This window comes from Piliocolobus tephrosceles, chromosome 16, assembly GCF_002776525.5.
Source record: "Piliocolobus tephrosceles isolate RC106 chromosome 16, ASM277652v3, whole genome shotgun sequence".
In the NCBI taxonomy this organism is placed as follows: Eukaryota; Metazoa; Chordata; class Mammalia; order Primates; family Cercopithecidae; genus Piliocolobus; species Piliocolobus tephrosceles.
In genome coordinates, this window is record NC_045449.1 from 46,098,714 (window position 1) to 46,121,057 (window position 22,344).

A 22,344-nucleotide genomic window follows, 5' to 3' on the forward strand; every position below is an offset into this window, starting at 1 on the left:
GGATATCCACTAACTGACACAGTTCTGAAGGCAAGGAAAGAACACATCTTGAGGACCTAAAGGTCATTCCAAAGGATATCCACTAGGGCGAAGGTATTTTTACTTGCTTTCTTACATTGAAATAATCAGCCATTGCTGTTTTTATCTTTGACTCTAGTGTTTCTGTCTGTATTTGAGAATGCTGGTGATTCTGATTAGATTACATCCACTCATCTTAGTGTCGGTATCCTCCAAAGCACATGAGCACATGTGTAGTGCGGGCCAGAGCTTTCTACCAGCTTCTTTTTTTTTTTTTTTTTTTTTTTTTGAGATGGAGTCTCGCTCTGTCACCCAGGCTGGAGTGCAGTGGCGCGTTCTTGGCTCACTGCAAGCTCTGCCTCCCGGGTTTAAGGCGTTCTCCCGCCTCAGCCTCCCAAGTAGATGAGACTACAGGTGCCCACCACCACACGTGGCTAATTATTGTATTTTTAGTAGAGATGGGTTTCACCATGTTAACAAGGATGGTCTTGATCTCCTGACCTCATGATCCGCCCAACTTGGCCTCCCAAAGTGCTGGGATTACAGGCATGAGCAACCGTACCCGGCCTACCAGCTTCTAAATAACTGCCCCTTCTCTCCCCTTGAATCCCCCTGCTTCAACTCTGAATTCTAAGACCTGTGGTAAAGTGAGGAAGAAGAAAGGATAAAAAGTAAGGAAGGGGTTTGGGAACTTAAATTTTTTTTGCCTTTGAAATAACAGATGAAAGGAAACCAAAGAAACCCAGTTCGACTTTAGAAAATTGCTGTCCTTCTACCTTCAATCTCCTTAATCCCCCAGAGGAAAAGATTAATTCTTCCATCTGGTTTCCAAAGTTATGTCTGCAAATATATAGTCTATAAAATTAGTCTTAACCTCATCTGCTCTCATGCAGATTAGCTACACAGACTGTTCCCGCATCTCACTGAGTGCACAGCTCATCTGGCTACAGCTGATACATTCTGAGTCCTCCCATCTCCACTTCAGATCCCCAAGAGAACCAATCAAAAACAGAGAATGTCAGAGTCAGCAACCTCTTTGGTCTTCAGGTCCTCTGCTGGGCTCAGCAGTGCCCAAGGGAGATATCTAATGTGGTCTAAAGGATAGGTAAGAAGATTAAAAAAAAAAAGGATTGGGGACAATAGAGAAAAAATAATAAGAGGAGTGATAGATAAGATAAAGTAGAAGGAAATATTACTATTCATTTATTTATTTGAGACAGGGTCTCAGCTTTGTTGCCCAGGCTGGAGTGCAGTGGCACGGCAACCTCGAACTCCTGGGCTCAAACAATCCTCCTGCCTAGGCCTCAAGAGTAGCTGGCACTACAGGCTCATGCCACCATACCCAGCTAATTTTTGAAATCTTTGTATTTTTTGTAGAGACTGGGTCTCAGTATGTTGCCCAGGTTGATCTCCAATTCCCTGTCTCAAGTGATTCCCCTGCCTCGGCCTCCCAAAGTACTGGGAATGAAACATTACTATTTAGATGGAGGAGGGCCAACAGTGATTACTTCACAGAGTGGCTCAGTGATCCCTAGGCTGTAACTATCTATCTTAGGTATTTTTCAGTTCTACAAGAGCTTTGTACCAGATTCTAATGCACAGCTCCTGGTAAGCTGGGGGACCCTGGTCATAGTGCTGGGTCTGTTCCTTATCTTGAATTTGTTCCCTTTGAAGATGCTTTTGAGTTTTTATCCTGTTCCAAGCCTGTGCCTCATTGAGAACCTGCTTATGGAATTGTTTCCTGATATGATATGAGAAGCTGCTTATTTTGTTGTATGTATTAGGGCAGAGAATCTAGGAGTGTGAGTTGGAAGGGGAGACCATTGGAAGTGTATTTGTGTGAGTGTGTGTATAACAGGACCCTCCTAAGTTGAAGAGTTAGCTAATTGGTAAGAACAAGGCTTCTGGCAAACTGTGGAAACTCTTCATTTTTAGGCCACTAAAGTAATATGCCCGAGTTAGCATCTTATGTCCATCTCTTCTGCCTCCAAGATGGTATGATGCTTGGTTTCTGGGGCCTTGCAAAACATACAGTGAGCCTGGTTCTTGGCACCGACAGGATGCATCATCTCTCCTTCCACATCCCTTAATGAAGTGTGCAGCTCTTGTCCTCATTAGGCCCCAGCATTGTCAATAAAAGAGTCAATAAACCCGGTTGATGGGGTTGGGACCGAGAGGCTGAGAGGCAGTGGCTGCACATCCACAGGGCAGACGTCAGCTCTGCCACATGTCATGACCCAGCATTCAGTGATCAATAACCAGCTCAGAATAAAGCCTCAGAGCCTGCCCTCTGCAGTTTCCTCTCCAGACCCATTTCAGCCAGGGCAGAGCCATGCCAGCCAGCTCCTGCTTTGCTTGCAGTTGTTCCCACTGCATGCCATTCTGGGTGCCAGATGCTTTTGTTTCTTCCCGATTGGGCCCTCTGGACATCCCATAGATGCCTATTTAGTGAGTGCCCACCTGGCATGAGAACATGTAGACAGGATTCCCAAGCAGCTCAGAGGCCAATACAGGCTCTATTTTCTGTGTCTTCTGTCTGCTGACAGTGCGTGAAGGGTCCCGGTGGACAAGGCGGTGTATTTTCTGCATGTTGTGCTGCTGGACTCTATTCCTGGCTGTTCTGCATCTCTTTAGATCCCCTTATCTTATCTAATTACAAGGAATTCGAGATTAATTTCATGGCCTCTGCTCCAAAGGACCTCTTATCTGTGAGGGCCTTGTATTTTAACCTTGTCATTCTTTTGTTGTTTGTCTTTAAGGGGCGGGTAGCTAAGAAGAGGATGCTAAGATCTTGCTGGAATTGGGTCTGGGGGGAGGGGAAGAAAAGGGAGGCAGACAGACCTGAGATTTGTGTATTCTGTTCCATCCTCCTGCCTGTGTGCAGAGACAGCTGGCTGCTTTCTTCCATGACAGCCACATAGTACCCAGCCACACAGAACAGGACCCAGGCAGGGACTTGGCTACTGCCAACCTCTCTAGATCTCTTTGATATTTCTGACAGCAGTAAAGGATTCGTGACTATCACGTTTTGCCTTGCCTCTCTTCACCTCCTCTAAGACTCTTCGGTGTGGTTTCCATGGCTACCCCCAATCAGATTTGGCTTTCTGCGAAATTGGATTTCAAAGAAGGACAAGGCTTCAAAGGAATTTGTCCATTTAACAGAATGTCATTAGGAGTGAGGCTGACTGCTGAAACAGGGTCCTCAGATGATTAAGGAAGGGCTGCGTTCATGTGTGGAGGCAGATTTCTGTCTGCAATGAGGAACTTTGATGCCGCATGACAATACCGTATTGGAATCTGCCAGTCACCCACTACATATTACCCGACTCTGCACCTCCCTCTACCCCTGTCTCTCCAAAACCCAGAGATGCTTGTAAGGAAGGATGCATGTAGAATACGTATACTGTGAGTTTTTGCTGTTTTCCTTGGTGTAAGTAAGCTATGACAGGCAGTGAAGCCTGCAAAGAAGTACAGTTACCTGGGTTTATTGCTCTTTATCAAACAATTCGTTAGCTGGTAGCCTATATTAGTATGTGACACCATATCCTTGAACAAGAGGGGGAGGTTATCAAATTTTCTTCTGTTGCCAAGAGGGAAAGCAAGGCAAAGTTTAGGTTGACATACAGGGGGAATACAGGGGGACTTTGTTTCCCTTGCTGTATTTTTTTTTTTTTTTTTGGTAACACTTTAGATTTACCAAAAAATAACTGAGATGACAGCACAGACAGTTCCCATGTATCTTTTCTTGCTTTTTAGTATGCACCATAAGTACTTCAAAATGGTCCTAGGGCAGCTACAATTTTATAGGTGAAGTGGTGAAGTTGGTAAAAATGCCATGGGGGTACCTGGTACTTGATCCTAAGCCTGAAAGAGGTAGTCTGCCCATTGCTATACTTTCTTTCTTTCTTTTTTTTTTTTTGAAACAGAGTCTTGCCCTGTCACCCAGGCTAGAGAGAAATGGCCTGATCTCGGCTCACTGCAACCTCTGCCCCCCTGGTTCAAATGATTCTCCTGCCTCAGCCTCCTGAGTAGCTGGGATTACAGGTGCACACCACCACGCCCAGCTAATTTTTGTATTTTTAGTAGAGATGCGGTTTCACCATATTGGTCAGGCTGGCCTCAAACTCCTGACCTCGTGATCCGCCTGCCTCGGCCTCCCAAAGTGCTGGGATTATAGGCATGAGCCACCATACCCAGCCACCCATTGCTATACTTTCTCAGGGCAGGAAGGAGGATGAGCAGGAGCCAGATACCCCAGAGAGACTCACTCCAGCCTCTGTCCCCTCACCCCAATTTACTGCAGCTTGTAGGTGGGTCATGTGACACTGAAACCAACACACCACTCCTTTTCAGATGGCAGAATGCACTGTACTCCTTAAAGGATCACACCTCATCCTTGAGGCTGTATCTCTGGATGGGAAACAGTACAAGGAGGCAGGCACTTATACCACTCATCCTTCTCAACGATTTCTTTTTACTGCTCTTGCTCCATCTCCTAGGTTGAGTCCATCATTATTCCCCTTATGGCTGTTGTAAAAACCATTTTACCCACTTTCCTTGGGTCTTTTCTTACCACTCCTAATCTTTTCTACATATTCTGTAGGTTGAGTCTGAGAATAGAAATGCCACTTTTTACTAAGAAAGAAAACAGTAGAGGTGGAGATGTGTGAGGCCACATACTATACCAGAGCTCTGGTTAGGTCACTCCCAATCTCAAAAATTGTCAATGGCTCCCCAGTGCCCACTCAGTTAAGTTCAACTTTCCTATTCTGACTTTCAATTCCCTTAACAGTAGAGCTGCAGTTTATCTTGACAACGATAGTCTTCCTACAACATCCAGTAAAAGAGGGCTACTAACTAGTCCTCAAGCTGGTAAGGACTCTTCTTTCTTTCTTTACTCTGGTCCTTCCACCTGGAAAGTCCTCCTGCCCCTTCAAAGTCTGGTGTGTTTTTCAGAGCCCATCTCAAACACCACATGCACCTTTAAACACTCACAAGCATACTGGCACTTCCTTTTTTTTTTTTTTTCTTTTTTAAGAGACAGGGTCTTGCTCTGTTGCCCAGGCTGCAGTACACTAGGGTGATCACAGTTGGCTGTAACCTCAGACTCCTGTGCTCAAGCGATTCTCCTGTCTCAGCCTCCCAAAGTGCTGTGATTACAGGTGTGAGCCACAATGCCTGGCCTCTTCCCTCCTTTTCTTGTATTCAACTCCCTTCTTTTATCAACCGTAGCACTTTATACCTTTTTCACGGCAGTGGACCTATAGTACTTTAAAAAACCTCTTTATTTTGAGAGAATTGTAGATTCACAGAGAGTTTAAGAAATAATAATAAGAAGATGAAATAATAATAGAGGAACTCCGTCTACCTTTACCCAGTTTCCCCCAAGGATAACATCTGGTAATATTACAGTACCATGTTACAACCAGGAGACTGACACCAACTGTCCCTCGAATGAGACCTTGTGATTTTTGTCCTTCACTTTCCTCCCTTCCGCAGCTCTTGGAGGGAAAGGGCTCTGTTCTCCTCTCCCTCAGCTTTCTCCCTGAGTTACCCCTTACTTTCCTCAGGGCCTTTCCAGCCTGAGGGAGAACAGCACAGTTCGGTTTCCTGTGTCCCTTGTTGCCACCCTGCCGCGATTCTCCCAAATGTTGGTGTCCTTATATTGCTTGTTGGGAATTAATCATTTCCTTTCAACGTTGTGGCTTCCCTAAGAGCGAAGTTTTGCCCTCTTTTCTGGGGATGGAGATGTGAACTGGACAGGCAATTGAGGGGTGCTATGCTTGACGGGAATTGGATTCTGCCTCCCCGCACCCTACTTCAGGCACCCCGTGGTCTTTCAAATCTGCCACGGTGAGTTCATCTGTTCGGTGCTTAGGATAGAGTCCCCAGAGCCGTGGGTCCTTTGAGCCTTTTGAAGTCTTCTGTTTTGGTGGGTGTTGGAGGGGCGCACCTTTGGCCTCGCATGGTGCAGTGCGTCTGGCACCCCCAATCCTTCTACCGTGAGCGCCACGTGCGCCCACGCCCTGCGCCCCTTCCCGGGTCCCCGCCCGTCGCCCGCGCCACTTCCTGACGCGCCCCGGGACCCACGGCCCCGCCCCGCGGCCGGGCTGGGCGGGCGGCGACCGCGGCTGAGGTACAGGTGCCTCGCGGCGCAGCCGGGTCGCCTTCCAGCCGGTCCGCCTCGCCACCAGGGCCCGCACCCCCTCCCACCTCGCACACCGGCCTCTCTCCCGCCCAGCCAAATGCAGGCCGCCGCTCTCCCTGAGGAGATCCGTTGGCTCCTGGAAGGTAACGCCCTGGCGCAGGCCCCCTTAAGTGCTGAGCTGAAGGCAGAAAGGCGACTCCAGGCCTCCCACAGCCAGGCTTTCTTTTCAGCTTCGTCACTCACCTCCTTCTAGAACCTTAAGGCTTCTAGAGCCCTCAGCTCCCCAGAGCCATCTTTCCATCCTCTCACCTCAGGGCCCCTTTCATTCCCTGGAGTCCCACATCTTCTTTTTCCTTGAGGCACCTCCAGGCCTCCACTTCACCTCCCCGGCTTCTACAGTCCTCAGGCCAGGTTCTTGGTCTCCCATGCCACCTTGCCTGGTCTTCGACCTGTCCCTTTCTCCGAAGAACTGCCCTACATCTGTAGGGTTTCCCGTCCCCCTCCTTCCTCAGACACAACTTCCTCATCTCTCACAGAAGACCCCAAACCTTCCTGCTTAGAGGTCCGCGAGGCTCTCCAGGGGACTGCGAGGGGCTCCTGGGATCCCCATGGGCCAAGGCCAGGTGGTTGACGTGAGTTTTTGTCAGTGCGAAAACCCGAGCCCTCCCTTTATCACCCTGCAGACGTCTAGGGGGTCTCACCCACCCCAAGGCAGGCTCATTCTCAGTATGGGATTTCCTCCTTTTCTAGAAGTGCCCCCATTGTGGTGTGTTCACCTTCCGACTATAGTGTCTAAGCGATGGTTTAAAGAGTTCCGGCCATCCCCACCAACACTCAGCACACACTGCCGACGCTCCAAAGAGATGTCTCAAAGAGACGTCGCTAACGGGCAGTTTCATCTGCTGGGTTTCATGGTGAAAGTCACTTTTACTTGCTTTCCTGTAACTAACCTTCCAGAGAGGACAGAGGCCTGGAATCTGCAGTTGCATAAGGGTTCCAGGAGAAAACTATTCAGAATTAAGCCTTTTGGCATCTAAGTTGACATCTTTGACACATATTTAACAGATGGCCTGCTTTGGGCAGGTCACACTTTTGGCAAGCAGTATTTTTTTTTTTTTTTCAGTTTCTCTCAATTTAATTAGTTTTATATCTCCATTACCTTGTTATCTCGGTATAAATGCCTCCTAATCAAATATTTGGCAAGTCCTTTTGGTCTCTGTTGGTAGCACTGTTTCCATTCTGGATTGCTTCTATGTAAAAGCTGTCAACTAGATATTTCTTTTGAGGTGAGGTTTCCAAAATCCATTTTACTTATGATCAGAATAAATCTAAATTTGGGGGGTAGAAAACTATTGCAGGGTAAAAGAGCATTATCTAAGTGTCTAAGAAGAAGCAATCCAGCCTTTCCCTCTGTTGTTGGTTTAATATTAGGCTTGTGAAGGAAGGCTGTAATTGTCTTTGGTTTCTAGGAGAGAAGGAACTGTGGCGAAAAGTTTAACTCTGCCCTTGCATTGAAAGATATAAAGTGGTTCTTTTTATTGGTATCTGTCATTTGATGAGAGGAAACCTATTTTATAAGCTTGTTAAACTATACTTCAGTTTTGTGTCTAGCCTTGGTAGAAAATTCCTTTTTATTTTCAGAGGCTTGCAATGAAATCCATTCCTTCAGCATTTTTGATGTGCTGTTCTTTATTGTTCAAAACTGACACTTTGGTAAACAACTCATTTCTGCACCTGCCACCTTCCTTTAGCTTAGATTATTTTCTTGTTAGCTGACTGTTTTTAATTGAAGTCTTCAGATCTCCTTCTAAAGCAGAACCTTTGTTTGCTGACAAGTAGAGCAGGGTATGAATGGAGATTAATTGCATGTCACATACTTCTGTATCAAGCTTGCTGTGTCTTAACAATCTCTGTTGGTGCTTAGGTCTTTAAAATATATGGAGGAGTCTGAAACCAAATTATAAGGAGCTTTGTTGGTTAATGTATTTCTTTAAGGCTTTTTTTTTTTAAGTTTGCAATTAGAACTTGAACTGAAGTAGAGAAAAAAATGTAGTGTGATTCATCCAGTGATTCTAATGAAAAATGTTTGAAGAATATGTTTTTGAAAGGTTCCTGTAATAATAATAGCAACATATTGGTTACAAGTTTTATTTCTTATGGAACATAGTCCCTGGTGTAGACCGGGAGCATTATTCATTGTGTTACAAATAATCTGTCGATATTAGAAGCCCACAATGGCCATCAATTTGTTGTTTGTTGCTATTTGTCTCCCCCACCACACACTTTTTAAGGGTAACTGTTGACAATTAGAAAAAATGGAGGTCCTGGTCTCTATATAGTCACTCTGTGGGAGGGAGTCACAGGATGTGAGGGCTGCAACCCTAGTGCTGCCACATGGCTGTGGGGGTGGAATTTCCATAATGAATTACTACTTTCATAAACCAAGGCATAAGCATTTGCACAGTGATTTAACACTGGACATCACAGCTATAACTTAAGCATTTATTTATTTATAACTACACAAGCATAAATGACAGGGGCATTTTTTGACATAATGTGCGTGCTTTTAAGAATAAAATATGTAAAGCATTGTGAATGGTTGATAACAAAATTTTACATAATGAAGAAGAGAACAGAAATTCTCAAGGCCTAAAATTAATTTTGTTTAAATATAAAATTTGAAACATTTGGAAATGTTTCATTTGACCTAGAAACCTCACTTCTAAAAATCTGTCACTGAAGTTAAAGGACATGAAGTAGTATATGCATGAAGATCTATCCTAAATGTTAATGAGTAGGGAGACTCAGGGTGATGCTTGAATGAATTGTGGGACATTTGTCTTACGGAATACTTCACAGCCCCTAAAAAGGTATTCTGTGGGTCTATATATAGGCTTGGAAAATGTCCATGGCATATTTTTAAGACTAGAAGGCAAAATGCATGATAGTACATGTAATATCCCATTTTTGCTTGAAAACCAAAAGACAAAATCAGAAAAGCCACATATGCTATAAATGTTTGTGTAAGCCTAGGAAGAAGTGAAAAAGAATATATACCAGACTGGTAACATTGGCTTCCTTGGGAGAAGAGTGAGAGTTTGGACAAGGGGAGGTTATTAATTTTTATTTCATACATCTTTGTGTTGTTTGAATTGTGACAATGACCATGTATTACTTTTGTAAATAGGAAAAAATAAGTAGTAAGGATATTTAAAAGAAAAAGGAACAAAAGACAAATAGAAACTCAGAGAGGTCAGAGTGCTAATGGACCATTAACTATGCTTGTGGTCATGTTTTTCTCTTTTTAGCCCTGAGGGGTATGGAAGGTGGAGAAATTAAAAACAAAAAATGTTATCTTGGATTTCTGGCAAATATCAAAACAGTGTGAGGCTTCTAGAGTAACTCAGGAAATAGCTTCTTTAGATAGACTCTGTCAAGCTCTCATATAGAAATAGTAACTAGTACCCTATCAACAAATAAGTACTTCATAGATAAGTAAAATGAAGGGTGCTTTCTGCTTTATTGAAAGAGGAGGAAATATTCAGGTCTGTTTTCAAATAATAGAGTTTCAGATGTAGAAGTTATCTTTTTGTTTTTGTTTTGTGATAACCACACTGAAAACAAAAACAATGAAGTGCTGGCAGTTTGCATAATCTTTGCTCCACAGATATAAACATAATCAGTCTCTTCTTCCTGGTCTTTCTAGCCCGGCTTTTGAAGTCAGAAGCAAAAGAGATGAGTATGAAGGAGGTGGAATAGACATTTCTTTGGTTTGTAGTTTGTCCTGTGTGATGGAATGGGGGCTACTGATATTACCCTGGTAGCTGATAGGTCCCAACTGCCTATATGGCACTAAATCCTGCCCATAATATGAATTTAAGCCAAAATAACATCAACAACCTGGCTGCATGTAGTAGCAATTGCTGCGTTAATGTTGATTCTGATACGCCTATAGTTATTTATTTTTAAACTTCCTTGTAAAGAAGCAGTCATTAATCATTTCCTTCCAGATTGTTCTCCAGACCTATATTGGTCAATGCAGCCAACCATAAAATCTGTTTCAGCATAGTAAAATTCCAACTATGGGGAACTCGCAGAAATGAGTTGCTCTGGATAGCTGAGGAGATTCTCTTTAAGCACTCTTACCTTTTTATTATAAACATTTGTGATGAAGTTTTTCCTCAAATGCATTAGGAACTTTTCTTCTTTAGCCAACCAGTCTACGGCTATCTTCAAATGAACCTCTTTAGAGCACTCTTTAACTCAAAGTTGTTATAGTGAATATCTATTATCATACTTTATGGAAATGTATTGTTTAGGATGTTTGGCCATAGTTGCCCCTGAACTGCTTTGTAAGTGTCTGAGTCTGCTTTATATTTTTATTTTCGTTATTTTTTTCCTGCTGTTAGGCCAAGGCCTATCACTTTGCATCCTTGTCTGTATGTCTACATTCCCAGTGCTTCTGGAACATTAGATAACCACGTTAGTTGGAATTGAGATATATGTAAAAGAAGTTACAAAGGGCTTTCTTGATGAACAAAGTACCCACACCTTTAAATGTGGGATTTGTAAGATGTATTTTGGCTGCTCAGAATCTTTTTCCTTAATTTTTGAAACTGGATTGTCTTCCAGATAGGTGAGGCTACCACTCAGTTGAATTCTGAAAAGCGAGATATGACTATAGTTCTATTCCTTTTTTATATTAAAATTTTCTGATTACAGAAGTAATAATGCTCATTATAGAAAATATAGAAAACACGCAATAGGATACAGTTACTCAGAATCAATAATTGTTAAATTTCCATGTATTTTTCTCAGTGTTTATTATATGGATATACTTTAAAAGTTGGAACACATTTGTGCACAGGTTTGTATACTGATTTTTTCTACTTACAATTTTTCACTTGTTATTGTCTCCTGAGGGTTTTCTTTTCTTTTTGAGATGGAGTCGCACTCTATTGCCCAGGCTGGAGTTCAGTGGCGCAATCTCGGTTCACTACAACCTCCAACTCCCGGGTTCAAGTGATTCTCCTGTCTCAGCCTCCCCAGTAGCTGGAACTACAGGTGCACACCACCATGACCAGCTAATTTTTATATTTTTAGTAGAGACAGGTTTCACTATGTTGGCCAGGATGGTCTTGATCTGTTGACCTCGTGATCTGCCCACCTCGGCCTCCCAAAGTGCTGGGATTACAGGCATGAGTCACCGTGCCTGGCCTTTCCTGAGGGTTTTCTTAGATCACTGCTGTGCTCTGGATGTTTGTGACTTGCCAAAATTTTTATGTTGAAATCTAACTACAAATGTGATGGTATTAGGCTTTGGGAGGTGATTAATGCCCTTATAAAAGAGGTCCCAGAGAACTGCCTTACTCATTCCACTATGTGAGGACACAGTTAGAAGGTGCTATCTATGAACCAAAAAGCAGGCCCTCAGCAGACACTGAATCTGCCAGTGATCTGGACTTTCCAGTTTCCCACTGTGAGAAATACATTTCTGTTGTTTATGAGCTACCTAGTCTGTAGTATTTTGTTATAGCAGCCCAAATGGAATAAGACAATCATTAAGTGGATTTTTTTTTTCCTTCAAGTTATATATCCTATTTTTATTCCACAAATAGTTTTACCCTAATGTCTTTTTTTTGTTTTGTTTTGAGACGGAGTCTCGCTCTGTCGCCCAGGCTGGAGTGCAGTGGCTGGATCTCACTTCACTGCAAGCTCCGCCTCCTGGGTTTACGCCATTCTCCTGCCTCAGCCTCCCGAGCAGCTGGGACTACAGGCGCCCGCCACCTCGCCCGGCTAGTTTTTTCTATTTTTTAGTAGAGATGGGGTTTCACCGTGTTAGCCAGGATGGTCTCGATCTCCTGACCTCGTGATCCGCCCGTCTCGGCCTCCCAAAGTGCTGGGATTACAGGCTTGAGCCACCGCGCCCAGCCACCCTAATGTCTTAAAATAAAAATCGGGCCAGGCATGGTGGCTCATGCCTATAATCCCAGCCCTTTGAGAGGCCGAGGTGGGAGGATCACTTGAGCCCAGAAGGTTGAGGCTGCAGTGAGGTAAGACTGCACCACTGTAGTCCAGCCTGGGTAGTGTAGTGAGATCCTGTCTCAAAAAACGAACAAACAAGAATGTTTTTCCTGCTTAACTTGTTCATTTCTTACTTTTGGTACCATGAATTTTTCATCCTCGAACTCTATTTTATCTCTTAGATATTAAGACTGTCCTGTTGATCATAATAGCCACTAGCCACATGTGGCTATTTCAATTTAAATTATTAACTAAAATTAAATACAAAAAAAAAAAGTTAGTTCCTCAGTTGTGCTAGTGACATTTCAGCTGCTTAGTAGTCACAGCAGCTACTGTAGTGGACAGTGTGTAAAGTCCTGGTAGTTGATGATCTAGAATATAGTGCTGAGTGAATTTCTCAGGAAGGGTACTTTGATGATAGGCTTGCTGAGCCTCTGTATGTCCGAGAATGTGTCTCCCTTATTTCATATAAACTTAGCTGTGGGCATGAAGTTCTGGGGTCACACTTTTCCCCTTTCTTCAACCTCCCCCCAACTCAGCCTCTGAAAGTTGTGCCATTATCTTTTGGCCTTCAGTTTTGTGAAGGAGAGGTATGATGCCAGCCTGGTATATTTCATTTATAATCCACTCCTCCCAGCTGGGGGTATATAGAATATTTTTCTTTGCTGTCAAAAATGTCACTAGTTAGTATCAAGGTCTTACTCAGACTTTTTAATACTTTTTTGTTGTTCAGTAGCATGCCAGGAAGGCCTTTTAATAATTTTGCCTGGTATGTAGTGAACCCTCTTGATCTGTGGACTCAGGTCTCCCTTTGAGTTGGGAAAGTTTTCTTCTATTATGCTTCTGCTCCATCTGTTTTATTCTGTCATACTTGGCTTTATAGCATACATATATTGGATTCCTGATATGCTCTCTCTGTTTCATCTTTTTTACTGTCTCATCTGTCATTGCTTTCATTATGGTTTTAAATTCAACATTTATTTATTTTTTAAAAAGTTGCCATGTATTCTTTCCTCATTATTCATTGTCTCGTTTTCATTACATCTATAAAGTGCTGATTGTACATTTAATGACTTTTTGGATGTTGCTGAGAATTAGAAATTTTCTAAACATTTTTGTTCTTTAATAATAAATCTGCTTCAGAAGTAGGCATTTTCTTTTTTCTTTTTTCTTTTTTTTTTTTTTTTGAGACGGAGTCTTGCTCTGTCGCCCAGGCTGGAGTGCAGTGGCCGGATCTCAGCTCACTGCAACCTCCGCCTCCCGGGTTCTCGCCATTCTCCCGCCTCAGCCTCCTGAGTAGCTGGGACCACAGGCGCCCACCACCTCACCCGGCTAATTTTTCGTATTTTTAGTAGAGACGGGGTTTCACCGTGTTAGCCAGGATGGTCTCGATCTCCTGACCTCGTGATCCGCCCGTCTCAGCCTCCCAAAGTGCTGGGATTACAGGCTTGAGCCACCGCGCCCGGCCTAGAAGTAGGCATTTTCTTTAGTTCTTCAGGTGATCTTTTCTTTTTGAACATTAATGTTTTCTCATAGGTCCTGTATATTTTCTCTGTGTGCAATTTGCCTAGATTCAAATTCTAACTCTTCCACTTTCTTACTACCATTTACTCACTAAATAGACCATGGGCCTCAGTTTCTTGATCTGTAACATTGAGATAATAATGGCACCTATCTGTAGTATTGAGATAATAGTGGTACCTATCTTACAGAATTTATATGAAGAATAAAGGAATGAATATTTGAAAAGAGTTTAGAACAGTATCTGGTATGTACTAAACACCATATAAATGTCGGATAAATAAAATTAAATTTTTTTCACTTGAGCTATCCAGTTGACCTCTTTTGTTTGTTTGTTTTGGCAGCTGCCTTTCCACAGGAAAACTCCCAGGCATGGTCTTTTGCTTATATTGGTGGCCCATCCCTGTTTTTATCCTTTTTCTCCATTACGGGAGGCTTTTTTTTTTTTTCTTTTGAGATGGAGTCTCACTCTGTCGCTAGGCTGGAGTGCAGTGATGCGATCTCGGCTCACTGCAACCTCTGCCTCCTGGGTTCAAGCGATTCTCCTGCCTCACCCTCCCAAGTAGCTGGACTAAAGGTGCGCACCACCAAGCCCAGCTAATTTTTGTATTTTCAGTAGAGACGGGGCTTCACCTTGTTGGCCAGGATGGTTTTGATCTCTTAACCTCGTGATCTGCCTGCCTCAGCCTCCCAAAGTGCTGGGATTACAGGTGTGAGCCACCACGTCCAGCCCGGCTTTTAGGGATTCTTTCAAAATCTCCATTTCTTTCCTTCAGAGTCTAGTGATCATTTTGATGAGAAACTTTATAGAGGAAGGAGAGAGAAAATTAGCTTCATTGCTTTTGTTCTCTGAATTTTCTATATGCTTATAGATTGCCAGGCATATAATTTTTCTACCCTGATGTTTCAGTTGAAATTTTGTTTTGTCACAAAGGGATTCTCTGAGGTGGCACTTGAAGCTTTACCTAGTCTGTTTGTGTATGACCGAGCATATCAGGAAAGATATGTGTTCCTTACCTTGTTATAGAACACCCTGTTTTGTGGCTGGGCATGGTGACTTGTATCTGTAATCCCAGCACTTTGGGAGGCCAAGGTGGGTAGATCACCTGAGATTAGGAGTTTGAGACCAGCCTGGCCAACATGGTGAAGCCTCATCTCTACTAAAAATACAAAAAATTATCCAGGTATGGTGGCAGGCGCCTATAATCCCAGCTACTCAGGAGGCTGAGGCAGGAGAATCACTTGAACCTGGGAGGCAGAAGTTGCAGTGAGCCTCCCGCCTCGTGCCATTGCACTCCAGCCTGGGTAACAGAGCAAAATTCGTCTCAAAAAAAAAAAAAAAAAATTCTATTTTGTGTGTCTAAAACTAGTATTTTTGCATTAATTCCCAGTTTTTTAAGAAAAGGTCTATTCTCCTTCTCCCTTTTGTTTGCTAAAATTTAAAAAAATGTGGTAGAGATATTCAAACTTCATTCTGATTATCGTCTAGTGTTAGATGGGCTGCATAGCTCTTTTGAACTAGGTAAGAGCTGCTCCCCATGGAAGTTCACAGGTCTCCTCAGGATCAGGGTGATTCTCAAAGAACATGCATTGTCAAGGTCAGCTTTCCCTCCAGGCTCCCCTGCTGCTGTGCATGCTGTCTGTCCTGGGTTGTGTAGGCCCAAACCAGTGGTTGCCAAGAGGGGTGATTTTGACCCTGGGGGCTTTTGGCAACATTTGGAGACATTTTGGTTGTCACAGCTTGGGAGGGTGCTCCTGGCATCTAGTGGGTAGGAGCAAAGGATGCTGCTAAATTTCCTACAATACACAGGACAGTCCCTCCACAGTAAAGAATCATCTAGCCCAAATTGTCAATAGTGCTGAGGCTGAGAAGCCCTGGCTTAGATGTATTTTCCTTCTCAATTTCCCCAAAAGCCTATTCACATGAAGTCCCTATGAGTATAGAAGACATCACTGGAGAATCAGGGGGTGCCAGGAGCGGGAGGAGGGGTTTACATTGCAGTCGTGCAAATGATTTGAGCGTTAGGCATTCCTATTCCTAAATACCCTTCTGCCACCCCAGTTATCAGGGTATATTCTCTATTCTTTCACTTGATTTAGTTCCCAGCCTTATGCCTTCTCATTGTCACTTTCTTTCTTTATCCTATCTGAAGTAAAAAATACATATATTTTTTTCCCTGCCACATGAAAAGGCAGTTTAACTATCTATGTAGTTGTTTAGGTTCCCACCAATAGCCACACACGGCAAAACAAGTTATTTTCCCAAACAATGACAGTTCTTTCCCTAAGAGGAACTGTAGTACCAGTTATTAAGATAATATTTTTACCTAATTTCATAAGTATAATACTTAAACAGTTTTTAATCATTTTAAATAGAGGAAAAATAAGGTATCAAGTTTTACCACCATCTGAGAATCTTAACATATTGACATAACTATCATAGATCTAATTTTTTCATGTTATAAGCCATTACACCCTACAGAAATCCTATAATTTCTGCTACATTTATTCATATTTATTTCCCCTGTGTTTCCGAGTTCATTGCTTGCTTTTCCAGATTGTCAGTGCTGCATTATAGGTTAGGTGATTATAACAGATGGATTTTCAGGTTTGGAGTCTTTGAGTTCCACTGCTTAATTTTACTATCCAGCATGTACATGGAAGATAGGACAGATCTGAGCTCAGGAATAGAGTGGTCTTACCATCCAGATAGCAAGTCTTCCTCAAGGCTGCTGGCTGTAATAAAATCATTTGTGAATTATTTAAATTCTCATTTATGGTCTCCTCCTAACATTGTTGACATTCTAATATGAGTATGTTATGGGAAAATAAAGTTTTTATTCAAATAAGAGAAGCTTTACTAAAATATATCCAATGGCACATATTTGTACTTAGTTTAACCAATATTGTAGTAGCTGGAATTAATTAAGGTACTATATATTATAAATCTAGTATGAGAAACATGCTGGAGTGCATAGGTAGCTACAGAAAACATCTATTCACTGCATTTTAATAAACCTTCTTAAATTACGGTTCTTTAAAAATAACTTTTCTGGCCAGGCATGGTGGCTCACTCCTGCAATCCCAGCACTTTGGGAGGCTGAGGCGGGTGGATCACCCCAGGTGAGGAGTTCGAGACCAGCCTGGCCAACATGGTGAAACCTCATCTGTACTAAAAATATAAAAATTAGCTGGGTGTGGTGGCGCATGCCTATAATCACAGCTACTCTGGAGGCTGACGCATGAGAATTGCTTGAACCTGGGAGTTGGAGGTTGCACTGAGCCAAGATAGTACCACTGCACTCCAGCCTGGGTGGCAGAGCAAGACACTGTTTTGGAAAAAAAAAAAAAAAAAGCCCCCCAAATTCTTTTAACTTTTTGTATGAGCCCTTTTATCCATTCACCCATCTATTAGGTTGGTGCAAAAATTGAAGTTTTTGCCATTATTTTTAAATTGCAAAATCTGCAATTACTTTTGCAACAACCTAATGTTTCTTTCTCCCTCTCTCCCTCCCTCTCTCTTCTTTTCTTCCTCTCTTCCTCCCTCCCTTCCTTCCATTTTTCTCCCTTTCTTCTTAGTACTTTAGGTATGACTTATATACCACTTAAGTGTTAAAACTGGTTGACTTAAACATATATATACACCTATGGGACCACTCCCTTATTGATAAGATGAAGATACCTTATCAATATACACCCACACCACCTTCCATCTCCCTAGAAAGTTTCCTTTCCAGTCAGTATTCCCTCCCAGAGCTAATCACTGTTCTGACTTCTATCATAATGCAACCAGTATGTACTTTTTTGTATCTGTTGTCCACATAATATTTTTGAAATGTATCCATGTTATTGTGTGTATTGGTTTGTTCCTTTTTGCTAAATAGTATTGCATTGTGTGAATATTCCACAATTTGTTTATCCATTCTTATGCTGATAGACAATGAGTTGTTTTCAGTTTTTGACTATCATGAATACAGCTGCTATGAGCATTCTTGTATAACTTGTGAACATAAGCACTCATTTATCTTGGATAAATATATCTAGGAGTGGAATTACTAGGCCATAGGGTAGTTGTATGTTAAACTCCAAATACTTTTCTCAGGTGATTATACCCATTTTCCATTCCCACCAGCAGTATATGGGAGTTCCTGTTGCTCCATATCCTTACCAACACTTGGTATTGCAGTCCTTTTTATTTTTAGACATTCTGGTTGATGTCATGGTCCATGTATTTTTTAAATTATGAAAATAACAGATATATTTTTATTGTAGAATATTTGCACAATATAGAAGTATATAGAATGTTTGGTGGAGTGGTTGTTTGTTTTTTGGTTTTTTTTAGAGACAAGGTCTCACTCTGTTGTCCAGGCTGGAGCACAGTGGCACGATTACGGCTCACTGCAGCCTTAATCTTCCAGGCTCAAGTGATTCTCCCACCTCAGCCTCATGAATAGTTGGGACAATAGGCACATGCCACTATGCCCAGCTAATTATTTTTATTTTTAGTAGAGACGAGAGTCTTGCTCTGTTGCCCAGGCTGGTCTTAAACTCCTGAGCTCAAGCAATCCTTTCTCTCCCAAAATGCTGGGATTACAGGTGTGAGCCACTGCACCCACCCTGGGTTTTTTATTTTATTTTATTTTATTATTATTATTTTAACCAATCAATCTATCCATCTATCTGTGTGTATATATATTTAAACTGCTACACAGTATTTAACAGTTTATTTAGCAATTGTCCTATTGATAGATGTTTAAGGTTATTTCCAAATATTTTATATATCCACAGTACTGTAGAAAACATCTTTATTTGTGCATCTTAGTGTACATATGCAGACATTTCTTTTTTTTTTTTTTTTTTTTGAGACAAAGTCTCGCTTTGTCACCCAGGCTATAGTGGAATGGCACAATCTCGGCTCACTGCAACCTCCACCTCCTGGGTTCAAGTGATTCTCGTGCCTCCACCTCCTGAGTAGCTGGAATTACAGGCACGCACCACCACTCCTGGCTAATTTTTGTATTTTTAGTAGAGACTGTTTCATCATGTTGCCCAGGCTGGTCTTGAACTCCTGACCTCAGGTAAGCCTCCTGCCTCGGCTTCCCAAAGTGCTGGGATTACAGGCGTGAGCCACTGCACTCGGCCATATGAAGATGTTTCTATAGAATATATTCTTAGACTCTCAAACAAAGATTGCAAAAGTGTTAATCCTGGATTTCTAGGCTGGCTGCTAGTTAAAACTTGATCTAAAGTACTCTCATTGTTTTAGTTTCTGGTTTTTGTTTTCTCTGTGTTGTGAGTACATAGATTTTTGCATTTTTCCTCCACAGGAAGTAGAAGGAAAATTAAAAATATAAACACTACACATTTCTTAGGTCATGGGGCAAACACTGTTAGCAGGTTGAACCTAGCCACAACCAGAACATGCCAACGACTTTTCTATTGTAATGCTAACAACTTCCTGCAAACCAAAACAAAGCTGGTAGGTATTAGGTGTGGTTTTAGCCTGCCAACATGTTTTACTTCTTGACAAAAGGTAAAAAGCATAAGCCTTAATGATGACGTTTTTCAGGTCAAAAGTTTTAGGTAAGTTTAAAACATGTTCTAGACAAATTGAAAGTCATTTTTCCCCACTATGGTACTTTTATGTAATTGATGTGAAAATAGACAAGGCAAGGTTTCCACGAAGGTTTCAATTAATAGGACAGGAAAATTAAACACTGAAGTCTTAGAGGTTTGATTTTAGTGATATATTTAAGAGTGACTGCAGAAATCCTAAAGGTCTGATAACTTCAGTGTACCTGTGACAAGGAATTGGGAATTATTATTTTTGTTTCTATCAGCAGCTGTCAATGAGACTTTATCCAAGTGGGATTACCAACTAGGTTGCTTTCTTTCATAAAATAGCAATATGTAACTTAAAGAGATACTTGTGACATTTAATTAAATGTATAGAATACTCAGATACCCTAGAATGAAATATGGTTTTCTACTGTTTCCAAGGTGGAGATTGTTTTGGGGTGGCAGGCATGGTTGGCTAGACATGACAAGGTGGTTAGGCATAGCCCATTATTTTTGGAAAGATTGTCTTACTGTTAGTAGTTCACTCATGGAAGTCCTGGGGATGACACAAACATTTTTACTCCCTGCCCACCACCACCAGTACAAGGAGAGCCCTGGATGGGCCCCTGGGAGTCCATCCTTCCCTTGTTCTCCTTTCCTCTTCTCCTCCACAAACCCAACAAACCTTTTCTATCCCTCTACCCTTTTCCACCCAGGGTCCCATCTCCATCCCAGAGGGTGATGTCTGGTCTTTTAGGTTTTGACTATTTCAGAATATTCAGAGTGAAGCATCTGCAAGATAAAGGGAACATTTTCCTTATAACTGAAAAAAATGCAAGTATCATTGAAAATTTAAGAGAAGATGAGGCTGAAATAGCATCCTGCTCCTAGAATTTTTAAAAAGTCAATACATAGATTATTTTCCAATGTTCACTTAGATATTTTCTTATAGAAGCAATGTTTTTGTGGGAAAAAGGACCATGTTTTTAGGCTGATTTGCAGGCCAACCTATTTTTTAAAAACTGCTTTTCAAGTATTATACCTAGAAAAGAGGAGTATAGACAATATTTTGATGGGGGCCCACCTTCCAACTTGGGCTGCTGAAAACTCCTTCTCTGCTGAATATCTCCCTCTTCTACTTGTTTCCTCTTTGTTAATTGGGGGAGTGCACTCTTCATCCCCCTCCTCTCCAACTAACTCCAATCTCTGATGGTGGTACTTGTGACTGGGGAATGACTCCAATGAGCAGGGCTGGGCAGGAGTGAGGAGCTGATGGGAGCCAGGTTGGGGTTCTGAGGATTAGGGAAGAGACCATCTAAGGGAACAGAATGAGGGCAGGAATGGGGCCCTACCTAGGGAAGAGGTGAGAACCAGTGGAAGGACCCAAAGGGAAGGGAGAACAGAATTTCTTCTTGTGTCTCTCTCTTCTTTCCCTCTCCTGCACTCCCATCTCCAACTCTATCTTTCTGTTGAGAGTGTGACTGCCAACCAACAGGCTTAGAGGGCTATGAAAAGAGGAGAAGGGTTAGCGGATGGGATGAGGGATGACGGCAGAAGTATGCAGGGAGCTGATGAAGTAAAACGAGAATAAAATCACCAACAAAGGGAGAGAATGAACATTCTGTGATTATGCCCAGTGAGAACAAGCATTCACATTTGAAGAGTATTTGCCAGTACTTGAGACTTTTTTTTTTTTTTTTTTTTTTTTTTTTGCCAAAGGGTGGTGCTAACCCTTTTCCCCATAGACAAAAACCTCAAATGTTTTCTTGAGTGTAATGCTAGAATAGGCAGAAATTTATGCCATTTTTCTTTTTGGAAATGTCAGTTCTGCTTTAGTAGTTCAAATACTTTTACAAAATTTCCCCTCTAGGAACACTTTGATTGGTATTTGGTTGGTGGAGTTGTTTTCAACAGCATTTGGCCATTCATCCTGCCTCCAAATAAAAGGTTGATTGAAGTGAACTTTTGAGTTTTAGAAACATATATCAACAAAAACTCTTGCAATTGTTAGGGAACCCAGACAAATACTTTTTGCTTTTAGTGTACTAGGAGCATTACTTAGAAAACAGGAGGCAACCTTAATCTTTTAGTAGTTTGAAAAATATGACCCGTAAGATGTCATTCCCCTCTAAATAAACAAAAGAGCAGCTTTGTGAATGTCCAAGATCAGTGAATTTGGGAGAATGTAAGAAACTTTCACCAGTCTACAAAACCTAGTGCTCTTGGGTGCATCCTGCCAAGTTGGAATCTTTTCAGCTGACCTTCAAATTCTACAGCGGTTTTTTGCTGGGGTGTGATAATCATATCATGCATCTAGTGTTGCAAATACTCTGTCTTCCGTTGTCCTTCAGTCATCTTTTCCTGTTTGCTTTTCCTTCCCTGATGTGCTGGCATAGATATCTACAAGCTACCTAGAAGCTGAGAGAGTTTTCGTTTTAGGGCAGCTATGAATTATAACAAAGATGGATTGTTGTCAGAGCTGCGTTACCTTTTAAATATGCGACTTCAAATGATTTTATATTACTTTTAGTACAAAATACTGTATATTGCTACAAGCTTGCCCTCCATATTAATCTTTCACCACCCTCCACCTGACCTCTGTGTTCTGCCCTTCAATTTGAAATTTTTTGTCTCTCCACCTAAACTGTGATCTCTCACCTCTGGACCTCTGCACATGATGTTCCAATGCCTGGGCCATTCTTTGCCTCATCTCAACAACTTCCCACCTTTCCCCCAATATACATTCTCGGCCTGCTAATTTTGGGGGTGAAAAATGAGTTTCAGGTGAAAGATGAGTTCTCTGAGAGGCCTTCCGTGATTTACATTCCCCTCTAGACTAGGTCCTCTACCATGGGCCTGTACACCCATCACTTCCTTTGTTGTCACAATTTATTCTAATTGTCTATGTAAATCTATATTCTTTGCTAGACTGTAAACTCTTAGTTAAGGTAGAGATTAGATCTTTTTTTTTATTTTATTTTATTTTATTATACTTTAAGTTCTAGGGTACATGTGCATAACGTGCAGGTTACATATGTATACATGTGCCATGTTGGTGTGCTGCACCCATCAAC

The 22,344-nt window shown here is 41.9% G+C and overlaps 1 protein-coding gene across 19 annotated transcripts in view; it reads left to right on the forward strand.

Moving 5' to 3' along the window:
* The first annotated feature begins 6,105 nt into the window (after window positions 1–6,105).
* Window positions 6,106–22,344, forward strand: part of SKAP1 (src kinase associated phosphoprotein 1) — a 329,329-nt gene continuing 313,090 nt past the window's right edge. For 8 of the 19 annotated variants that reach the window (XR_003310003.2, XR_002730031.2, XR_002730030.2 and 5 more), the window contains exon 1: window positions 6,108–6,309. Coding sequence is in view for 13 of the 19 variants with exons in the window: in XM_023204349.2 (XP_023060117.1) it covers window positions 6,264–6,309 (46 nt within the window). In the remaining 6 variants the exon portion in view is untranslated. Of the gene's footprint in view, window positions 6,310–22,344 lie in introns of all 19 variants that reach the window. The other 11 variants (XR_002730034.2, XM_023204359.1, XM_023204361.2 and 8 more) reach the window with 5 other exon arrangements.